Raw genomic sequence first — 12,107 nt, forward strand, 5'->3', positions numbered from 1 at the left:
CACGCGCGCACATGCACACACACAGTTGGTAAATTTCACAAACACAGTGCAAGTCATAAATCTCTCACTTTAATCATGGAAAATGAACGAGGCACAAGAGGATGAGTCATTACATGATTAATCACATTCAACAAAGCTTGTTTATGCCACATTTGGCAGGTTATCAAATTAGGAGCTTAAAACATGCTGTTGTGTCAATTATTTATTATGCCGTAGAAACCAGCACTTTTAAAATCACAATCAGCTAAAAGGCAGACGGAGAGAGCTTAGAATCTTCAGTCAGTTCATAGGAGTGCTGGAGTCAGCCTGTAAAAAAGGGCATCTAATAATGTGTGCAATCTCATGTGTTATGTATGTACATGTATGTGCAAGTTCACAGTATATGATGCATTATGGGAAGATTCTGGGCTTGACCCATGTTAGGGACTGAAAATTATGTTCATCAACTTTATGGCTGCAGTGCTCCATCGAGCGCCAGTGTAGCAGTGCAACTAATGATTAATTTAATCATCACTTCCTGATTATTTAAGTTTGGTGTAAATGTCTTCAAATGATTTATTTAAAAACGGAGAGAAATGTACGCGTAGCATTGAAGAATTATCAAAAGATTGCTGATAAATGTGCGGATCAAATGACTGAAAATCGCCACTTCAACACATCGGAGAGACAGTTGGAATTAAATTGGAGTTGACACTGCTCTTAGTGGCCACATGGCAAGGCTGGGTGTCACGCTAAATTAAAAAACCTCCACATTACCATATGAATGTTTGTTTACAATGCATTATCTGACAACAGCGTTTTATGTTCACGTTTTACCAGCAAGCACCACCACTAAGTGGTCCCTTGTTCTTTTTTCTTAATAATAACAGCATTGCACTTTGAAGGCTTGAAGGTTTGAAAGTTTTAAAGTGCTTTTTTTTTCTGAACACAATTACTTTATGTAAAAGCACTTGCACACACAGTTGACACACAAATCCCCTACTTCATTTGTTTTTTCTGTTTTATTTTTTTAAATGACATGCAGTATTTCTCATTCTGACGATGGTAGGGACAAGACAGTACATCTTCCACCAAGCCAGTTCCACTCCCTGCTCTGCCATCATTAGATTTCCAGCGCTTCACCTCCAGCCTCCCATTTAGCGAAGCATACTCCAAATACCCAGGGAGGAACCAGCAGGCACTTTACACAAGCTCTCAGCTCTGCGAGGCCCCCTGCATAAATCTAGCTTAATTAAAAAGAGCAGATGTGGGATAAGGGATGAGGTGTCACGTGTGAAGCAAGCAGTTCACAGCAAGGGGTTATTGTAAATACACATGTGGATTGCCTTTACAACTACTCACTGCACTATTTGGTCTGTAAATACTGTCTAAATAAAATCTTTCTCAATATTCCACAGCCCAAAATAATGTCTTTAATTGGCTAGTTATTTGTCCTTGGGCACCGAGCAAGAAATTGATCCCAAAATTCGAGGTGTTAACTGTTAGGACTGAACTATTTATGGAAAGTATCCAACTGCAATTTTTTTTTGCCAGATATTGCAATTGCACACTGCCAAGCCAAGCTTCAGTTCAATAATCACTATGTTACAGATTAAAGACGTGGTGGAGCATTACAACATGAAATAAAAATATTAACCACTGTATATTCTGATGATGGGCTACTTGTGTTGTTTCAAACTGTGATTTTGATGTGAAAATTACAAATTCTTCAGCTCTGTGATGAGGTTAGGCATTACACGCTCGGCTTCAGCTTCAGATTATTGTTTTTTTTTAGTATTATTATTTTTGGTTACTGCTTCTGGCAAATGCATGTGTAGCAACACGCACAGCAATTTTTGTTTTCAATAGCAGTTCTCTTTAAGCTGGAAGCCATCAGCCATCATTGTGTTAGAGACTAGAGTATATGTTAAAGCAAAGTACTTTAGATTTTTTACTGTTTGACAATTTGTCATAAAACACTGTTAGAGGGGGAACATTGGTGTAAAATTTAAATAAGAAACCATGGAAGTAAAATCCAAACTGCAAATAAAAGACAAAAGGACAAGTGAGTGACTGAGTTACAGAGAAAGCCAGCTGTTTGGGTGGGAGCTTATAAGTTTCTAGTTTTTAATCAAGTAGGCAGAAGCCAGACGAGCAGATAGCGTTACTTTATTTAAACTACTCAAAACTTTTCCTCGAGCTTCGCTGTCGGATGACATATCCTGGGAGACACACACACACCTCTCTGTTTAATCAAAATCATTGAGCACTGACACCTCAGGCTCATCGCCAAACAACTACTGGTCAGCCTTGCTTAGCACCAAAGGTTGCTGGGTAAATATGAGCAGTGAAGCTGATCTGCACTGCTGCTCATCTTTCTCACACAGGGGGAAAAGGAGAAAGCCAGAAAGAGAAAACAAGGTGGACGAACAGGAGAGGATGGTGGTGATTGATTTCTACAGTTATACCCTGTACAGCCACATAAGAAAATAAACAATGATTTCAACTGAAAACAATACTCCCGTCTCGTGTGATCAAGTGTGGGCAAGTTCTGCTTCTGCAACCGAGACTGTTCATGTGGTGACAATGACATCACCACCCACTGATCCGACGAGGAAGGCACACATGACTGTATTTTAATGACAACTTAAACCACAGACTAAATTTAATAACCCTCAAAGGGAACATTACTGTACCAACACACAACGCCCCTCTCATTCACACAACAAGCAGCAGGAGTTTGACAGCAAAGAACTTCCTCGTTCTCCTGTATTAACCAAAGTATTTTCTACTGCTGCATTTTTGGAAACCTACTGCCAAGTCAAACATTTCCGCATCATGCTCAACAACTACGTGCTGTCCTCAATTCATACAAAAAGGTGCCAAGAAAATGAACTCCTTAATTGTAAAACCTGTTGAACAAGTCCAAAAGGCCTGTAATGTGGGAGGAGACTGTGAAAGCAGTGAAGATTGAAATTCAGATGTCGTGTCAATCACATTCACACTATCAAACAAAATAACACGATGAAGAAAATGTATATATGTGGTGCCATGGATAAAGCCCGTACTTTGTTATTCTTTAAAGCCTAGATTCGCAACCACTCAAATGAAGAATTAATTTTTTTACTTTTTAACATAATTCACATTACACTTCTAACTTAAGATTTGTGCCATAAGATCAATTATAAAACAGTTTTCGCTCTCCCTTCCTCTCTCCCTGGTCAGCAACAGGTGTGTAAGCAGTATGTTTAACTTCTGCATTTTCTGTCTACCACTCATACTTTGCGCATACACGCACGCACCCGCACGTACCCTAACCTTAGACATCACAACAAACTGCATTAACCTGAACCTATTCTAGTCCTAAACCTAAAACCAAGTCTTAACCCTCAAAAAGCCCTTTTAAGTTGCAAAATGTCCAGAAAAAGACAAATTCAAAAAGTTTGGATCAGTGATTCAAAAAGTTTGGATCAGTGATTCAAAGTTTGAATCAAAGGTTGTTCTCACAGTCTACCTCAGACATGTACACACACACATACACACTCTTCTCACACTCACACAAAGTTCACCTGTGCAATGATGGATGATTACTGTCATTTCAGATTTACTGGCAAATAAAGTGGTTTGGACAATCTGGCGAGGCCTTAACGTTTGTCTTCCTTACTGCACCGAGTTTGTTAGTTGAAATCACAATGTTTCCAAATCACAGCAATGACAAGCCTAACCGATATACACTGCACACAAATATAGGATCCAAGTTGTGATGTAATCTTTATAAATATAATTTGGAGAACTCGGGATATCCAGTAAAATAAATCATATTAAGCACACGAACAGACTAAAAGCAGGTTTTTAACATTTTTTGGTCAGGCAAACACAAGAATTATTCAGTGAAAGCTCCGATAGTACAGAAACATAACAAAGCGTAAGACAAAACACATTACAATTCACTTCAACAGTTGACTCCAAGCATTTCTGTTCACCCTTCTCATGCCTGACAATTTAAATTACCTTTGTATTACCATGAATAAAAACATGAGGGCATGGTTCACTTCTTATTCAAACAGAGGGGTTTTTTTGGCTGAGTAAAACAATTATTTTCACTAGCAGGTAAAGTTAGCCTGCAGTGAATTTGTCGTTTCTTCCATTGCTCTCTCTCCCTCTCTCTTTTCCAAAAACACACTGAGGGGAATGGGGAAGTTCTCATTTTAACTCTAATTAAAATGGTGACTCACATACCAAAGAAAACAAAGAAGCACAACAAATTAAGTACAGTGAAAAGCTAAGCAGATATCTAGAGTGGTTCAGTTTCAAGTAATTGGAAGAATTGGATCATTGACACAACACAGACCAGCTATTCACATGATTCAGTGAACCACCATTTTAGAAATAAAGTCACTGTTGCTCGAAGGAGTCCTTAATCAATAAACCAACAAGAACACAAGGGGATTTTTCTTTGGATTAATACCCGACCGAGATCGACACAGAAACTCAGTCAGGTCTGATAGTTTTGCTTGACAGGGCCTGTATACAAACAATGTTACATTGTTTCTGTTTACAAAGCTCAAACAGAGGCAGAATAATAGTATCAACAAAACAAAAACCCACCAAATGTTTTAGTGATATGTGGTTAGTGTGCATGAATAAATTGTCATTGTCTAGGGGCTTCAAAATGTGATGTTTCTTTATGTTTTTATGTTGTTTTTAATATTGGTCTTATTCACATTTACTGTACTATCTCTGGTCACTAAGTTGTTTGTTGTCTTGTTTAAAAAAGGAAAAGTAACAGGCAGAGGGGTGGAAGAGGAGGAAATCAATCATATGAGAAAATAGAAAGTGCTCTAAAAGCACATACTCCTTCAAAATTTCAATTCTTTAATAAGATCTGCTCCAAAATGTGATGAGCTCTTCCCTGTGTCATGTCCCACATCTCCACAAAATGTCACTGAAATCAGTTCAGTAGTTTTTGAGCAATCCCGCTCACAGTCCCTCAGACAGCACTCAACCTCTTGGAGGATGAAAAGATAGAAAAATGAACAGGAGAAGTACAAAAGCTCCTACCGTTCTGCGTGAGCTTGGTGGAGCAGACCAGAGTGGCGATCTGGAAGGAGTCCTTGCTGATGGTACAGTTGCCCAGGTTATGCATACTTTTACCAGTGGTGGAGTAGCCTTTCTCCTCCAGCTCCAGCTTAGTGGCGGGTAGGTTCAGGTACAGAGACGAGTCTTCCATCTTCTTTGCTTCAGCCTGGTTTTTCCATAGAGAGATTTCAGTCAATGTGAGCAAATTAACAATTTACAACAGAGGCAGTTGAGGGAGCTCATTAATTTTTTGCAGTACATTGAAATCCATATCTGGTGTTTATGATGTGAAGAAGTGTTAAGCTTTATTACTGTGGCATGTTTGATGAAGATGAAGTTTTCATTGTGTCTATATGTGTACATAAAAAGATTTTTTCCTGCAGTCCATTGCATATGAGAGTAAAACGAAAACTGTTTACTGAACAGTAACCCTGATTGACAACTGCAACACAAATGAATCAAATAATTAAGAATCTAATTGGGGACATTTCTCCCATATTAACTCTTTAATTAACATAAATGGACACTGTAATGCAAAGGTATAAATATGGAATTTTAATGTGACCAATTTTTCACCCACGCCTCATCTGGTTATGGTCCTGTCATGATGAGAGTGCGACCCACTCTCATCAGCCTGGCAGGTAGGCAGACAATAACAAAGACACCAAAGCAACAAAGACTGATTTAACCAGGTTATGGGTGATATTTCACATTTACCTTGTACACAATGAGATCATGCTCGCCATCCCTCAGAGTCGTCCCATCATACCTCATCAGCTTCACGAAACACAAAGCAAATATCTTCTCCGATTTGTCTTTTGCTGTGGGAGGAGGAAAAGAAAGACATGAGGAGGACGGAGCACAGCCTGATGGTAAGAGAAATTAAATCACTGTAGTTGTTTACTTTGTGACACAAAACAAATTGCCTATTTATTTTTTTTAACTATTGCAACCTAAAAAGACAAAAAACTTGCACACAACATGCAGTATGCATTAGTATGAGATACAAGTATCAGCTACGGATATTAGCTTGTAGAGATACTTCAGTAAACCATGCAGTGTAGCTCACTTTATAACAAGTCATTAACAACCAGAAGACAAATAAAAAAAGATAATCCCTAAAGTAAATCTCAGCACTATAAGCCCTGAGTCAGTTCCTGAGTTGGCAAAATAATTAACTGTTCCCTTATGATGGCTTTATTGATACTGTGACTACCCATGGATGAATTATTTTTTTCCTTTTAAAAGAGGCAGAGGTAATCGCTCTCATTGGACCAAACAGATGATTTTTCCTTTTCAAAAATCATATTTGCAAACTTATAAAGGCAAACAGATCCACTTTTGTCTACATCCGGTTTTTGTTTACATACTTTCAGTTGATCTCAGACTTGCAGCTGTGAAGTGACTGTATATTGCAGCAGGAACACTGCTTATGTCCATGTGCATACACACGTGTGTTTTTAGAGGCGTTGTGTAAGGAAAAACGCTCCATATACAAGCAGGAGAGTTATGACTTTGTCCTGTAACAGAGCGTTTGGACAGGGTCACATATATCATCACGGTGGATCAACAAGCTCAAATTTATGAGCAGGGAAGACCTGATTCATCGAACTATCTCGCACATTCTATCTGCATAAATCCCCTCATTGGTTTTCTGCCTGCAGCCTCACTTGTGAATAATTGCTAGGCTGGCATGAGAGGAGCCAGTGGAGGGTAAACACTGTACAAATGCCACACACAAAAAAATGTATTACTGCCTTACTAAGGACACCAGAGAGCTCCAAAAATGTCACTTTTAGGAAACAATTCCTAAGGCTTTTTCTTATTCTTTATGTGATAATCAAAGTCAAGTTTGTGTAGAACTCCTTACACACTCCAGCCTCCAAGGTGGGCTGTCACTTGGGATTTATGGTGAGTGTAGTGTTCTACAATTTAAGGTCTACCCACTGATCCACTAGTGGCATAATGACAGATGAAAGAGATGTGAGAAGATGGTAAAGATCCCTTACAGTGGTTTTAACGTGATAATCTAATGCATCCCCGATTCTCAACCAGGAGGCTGAGATAGCGAGCACATGAGCTCCACGCGTAGCCATGATGAGCAGCACTCTGTCACTCTGTGTTTATAATAAAGGTTCAGCAGTAGCTAGTGGAGGAAGCAGAAGGAACGCAGGCATGTGACAGCAGGCAACTCGAATTATTTCATCTGTCAGTCTCTGTTCTTCACAAGTAGAGAAGTGATGTAATTCAACATTTTTTCCCAATGGTAATTTTTAAAAGGTAATTTCCTAGTCCCACATAGACAGGCTTGCGAGATGTATTTGCATATGTAAATACCCAAATTTAAGAAAGTCCCATGTATTATGTATGCTACAGAAACCCTTTAAAGACACTAAAGACAACAACTTCCCGTGTTTTGATGGCAGAACTTTGTGCCATGTGTAAGATGCATTTTGTGGCAATTGATACTGACCCAAAATAACCTGAACTCCTGTTTAGAGGCGTCAAGATATGTGTTTTGGCCACACCAATGTTGAGGCTTTGGAATGGAAGTTCACAGACCTCACCTGCAACAATGGTGTCCACTCATATGAGCCATGTTTTATAGTCTACTTTCCTATAGATGGGCACATAATTTGCAAAAGTGACATCACTTTGATTTCCATTCAGACTGACTTCTCTTGACAACCAGAGGAGTTGCCCCTTGGTGGCTATTCAATATCTGGGTTGTCCTCAGAAAACCAGGAGACTATGTACGGTCTATGTTTTTTCCAAAGTGTGGCCTGCTCTTGCTGTCTTTTCTATTAAGACTTACAATAAGCTTTGACTATTTTTCTGTCGTCACAATCTAATCATTAAGTCTGACAAACACTGACAGAGAGGATAAACCGCATCAGTTAACACTCTTTCAATGCCAATGATCTAATGCAAAAGCAAAATCCTGCAGAGTGGCAAATGTAACCGTTTCAGCAGGTTTTGCCGGAAGCCAGTAATCATGGAATGGAATTCCATAGTTCTCAACTATTCAAGCAACAATGCCAATGCAGAAATGACAGAAAGAGACTGCGTGCCAAAGACACATGTCTGCACAGATGCAGTCACTTCTGCAAACAATCAAAATCAAATGTTTATGAAGACTCATGTGTGCAGGGGAGTGAAGAGCCTCACAGAGAGTGTAGTAATACATAACGCTCGCTGACAGAAAAATAAAAGACTTAAACCGTACACAAATTCTCATAATCCAGTCATTACACCTTTTCATTAAATTTCTCTACTGAGGAGTTGGCAGCATCAGCATGCCTCCGCAGTCCCAGAGTCTCTTAAGGTGAGCCAATTTTTAAAGCAACCTTTAACAGCAAGATAAACGCAGAGCACAGAGTTTCAAAGACATGCCGCGTAACAGCATTAGTCCTTGCAGAAGCAAGGTGCCAAGCATGACAAGAAGGCTCTCCAGGTGGATTATATGCCAGCACTGGGCTTTGAAAATTGGTCATATCCTCCACACCACAATCCTGCAGGTGAGAAGCAAACAGAGTATGAGGGTTTTGAAAACTGCAGGATGACAGCGGCTGCCAATTTCCTTACTTAGGGAAGAGGTATACATCCCCATGCTGATATCCTCCCAGTGCGATACAAATGGGTTACTTGTATATGCAGTACACAGCTGGCACGGCTACTATTACCTCCCTAGAATATTTTCCCCTGCATCATTCCTCCTGCAAGAGGGATGGCCTGACCATGTGGCAGGCAGATGGGATGGCGAGGCTGCAGTTAGCGGTCCTCCCTGCCCTCTATGCCCTCAAAATTAAAAAGGATTTAAAAAAACAGAAGGATGTACAGCACTGGCTACATTCAGCACAGCACTGGCTCCAATAAGCAAATGAGTTCCCTCAGGCATTTTTCACATCCCAGCTGTACTCTCCGACAAGCTGCTCCATGACACTGCTTTGTGGAAGGGCAGAGTAATACCTCTGATTAATGTGACAAAGGGTACGCTTCAAAGTATTTATCACTGTGCGACACATCTGCCTGGATTGGGTATCTTCCATTATTTTTACTTTTGCTGTGGATAGATAAACAGCCAATTGTGTGACTGGTCATCGTGGGGGAAAAGGATCGTTCTCATGCCGACTTTGGTACTCACAGTCCTGCGATGAGCGGTGGCGAAAGGTGAACCGCAAGTGGCTCCTGTTCACATCTTCAATAGGTATAGCAACCTGCGATAAGGAAGAGAAAGGGGCAGTGAGATGTCCTTGTCCACACATGGACTCAAAAGGCTGCTTTTTGAAAAGAGCTTTACACAATACATCACACAAATCTAATATACTATTTTTGTATGGAGGCAATAGAGTTTGGGCTGATGACATCACACAATCCTGTCACAGTCAGATTCAAAAAGGCACAATTTCATCAGGAAACCATGCTGTTCAAACCCCATAAACATAAAGACTTGTATAAATGTGGAAACTTATGTGCATGATCATTTATTCTATAATGTTCTGATGATGAAAACCTGTGTTGTGAAAGTAATGGACTTATTAAGAATGATATCAAACGGTTTTGCCACGGAGGTGCAAAGTATTTACTAGAAAGACACTTGAAAGAAAAGGTTCTTAAACATTAAAAGGAAGTCACAGGAAGAAAAGACACACCTTTATTGTTTCAAACCAGCGTGGCTGCTTCACTTGGTAATAGATGACAGACTTGTACTCATTGATCCCATCATCTCCAGCTCCAGGGAAGATCACATTCTAAATAAAGTGAATGAAAAGGCATTAAACACGTTATGAAGCAAACAGCTGGTTATCAGGTCATGCTGGCTTAAGAGGCCAAAACATGATGGTGAAGCTATCATCACCCTGTCAAAACATTAGCACACGTTAGCAGAACGTGGAAAATCGACGCACTGATTTTAGTCGAGTCCCCCGGCGGCACAAAGTCTTGGATGCAGTGTGGACGCGCTTAATGCACCAGCACCTGCCTATTAGCTGCGAATTTCATGACGGCACCGTGGAAAGAAGAAATTCATTATTTAAGAAGGTGGGGCGGTGCTTCCCAAACAGGGAGGAGTGGAGGGAAGCCAGGCACAGGGAGAAGGACCAGCTGGTGCTGAAAGATCCAGCCATGTAAATTGGTCTGACTAGTGGCTCCCGTGAGTTTTTTTAACGGGTCAGGGTGTGAATGTAAACTCATATTTCCCCCGCTGAGGGATTTGGCACCAGGATGGAGTGACAGTGCACAGCACGGCACGCATGCCTTGTTTTCTATGAGTTGGCCTAACTCTTTCCTCCCACTACTGAAGCTGACTCCCTTGCCTGCAAGTGTACTGCTACTGAAGTATTCCCAACACTAATGGTTTCTGACAGCCAGCAATTATGAGAAATAACAGGCCCCATCTCCCCCCCTCTACCTAAAGCTCCACTGATCAGATAGTGAGGGGGGGGCAGGTACCATATTCTGCAACTCTGCTTCTTTCATTAAGGATTCATGAGTTTGAGAGTTTGGAAAGCAGGACAGTGGCCAAGGTCTAGCTGCGGGTGAAAAGGATTTGTGGGGGTTTGCCAATGTGTCGAGGTGACAAGAAGCCACTATCCAGAATGTCACTCTACAACACAAATCACAAATCCTCTCTGAGACATCGTAAGTATAGCAAAATCCAATGGTGAAAAGAGACGAGAAAAACAGGGAAATGGGAAACAGTAAAGACTGAGAGACCGACATGAAAAAGGGAGAGAGAGAGAGAGAGAGAGAGAGAGAGAGAGAGAGAGACAGAGAGAGAGAGAGCACAAAATAAGATTACATAATGTCCCCGTTTATTACATTTGCTAATTTACACATTTCTTGACGGCTTTTGGTTTGATGGTATCAAAACATGCATACTCTTTTGATCTTGCGGTAACTCGACTCTCAGCTACAGTTAGGGTGTATTATCCTGACCTCAAAGATCAAATCGGCTGTCAGGAAGTGACAGTGCCTCTCATCTCAGACATACTATTTCCTGTCAGCCAATTAAAATCCCGGAATTTAACCAATTAGCACTGACCCCAGGAGAACTGAACAAATAAGGAGTATTTCTGTGGAAAATGTGCAGAACACGATGTTGAAGGGGAGCGCCGGCACTGCAAAGACGACACGACCGTGACATTCATAGATGTGATCAGGCAATTGATCATTGTCAGCTGCCGTCTTTGATTCAATCAATACATCCTCAAGGCTCTGGCAGCCACTGTAATCAGACACTCGCCTTCACAAAAAGCTGTGTGTACTACGAGCTATTGTCAAAGCACTTAGACAATCTTGTTTACTGATTCTGATTATTTACTTCATATATTTTACATTTTACCTAATGATGACGACTGTACAGGAAAAACTATTATTACAGCTTTATTATATCTGTTTCTAATTGTACCTTTTTGTCTCCGTCTGTACGACACCTTAGTATCATTTGCAGAACCTTTTTCTGACAAATGTTTACTCTTCACTGTGTGTGTGTGTGTGTGTGTGTGTGTGTGTGCCATAGAAAACAATCACAATGAGAATATGCGATGAACAATGAGACCATCAAGCACTGACTGTATTATGTGAACTGTATTTACAGTATAATCACCACTGATCCTTACATTTCCTCAGCCTACTGGGAAAAATCACAGATAAAGACTCTCAGTCTCAGCCTAATGTGTATAAATGAGGATGCCGAGGGGAACAGCGCACAGTTGTGATTTGCCAGTCGTAGGAGGCCTCCCCACGACCCAAGCTCTGTCTTCTCAAATAATTTATTCATCATCGGTCTAAATAACATCCACTCTCATTCCACACTGAGCGTGGACATGATAGTTTTGCATCCTCAGAATATAACTCAATCAACAACATCCCTGCAGCAAAGGATAATGCAATACACCAGAAGGTGCAGCTCAAAACAGTATCATGAAAATGATGTTTAAGAAAGTAAAAATGTGTGTTATTTCAAATAAATGAAACTATTTTATGTTTTCTCACAGGCTGTGCCTCCACGCCACTCTGCATTGATGCAGTAATTAGTGCTAAAGGAG

The 12,107-nt window shown here is 40.5% G+C and overlaps 1 protein-coding gene across 2 annotated transcripts in view; it reads right to left on the minus strand.

The window, feature by feature from the left end:
- The window catches only part of dock1 (dedicator of cytokinesis 1), a 170,564-nt gene that overhangs the window by 128,036 nt on the left and 30,421 nt on the right, over positions 1–12,107 (minus strand). For both annotated transcript variants that reach the window (XM_058620599.1, XM_058620598.1), the window contains exons 15-18: positions 9,711–9,809; positions 9,203–9,275; positions 5,776–5,879; positions 5,041–5,224 (exon numbers count right to left, since the gene is read on the minus strand). In XM_058620599.1, coding sequence (XP_058476582.1) covers positions 5,041–5,224; positions 5,776–5,879; positions 9,203–9,275; positions 9,711–9,809 — 460 coding nt within the window. The remainder of the gene's footprint in view (positions 1–5,040; positions 5,225–5,775; positions 5,880–9,202; positions 9,276–9,710; positions 9,810–12,107) is intronic.

This window comes from Solea solea, chromosome 21, assembly GCF_958295425.1.
Source record: "Solea solea chromosome 21, fSolSol10.1, whole genome shotgun sequence".
Lineage (NCBI taxonomy): Eukaryota > Metazoa > Chordata > Actinopteri > Pleuronectiformes > Soleidae > Solea > Solea solea.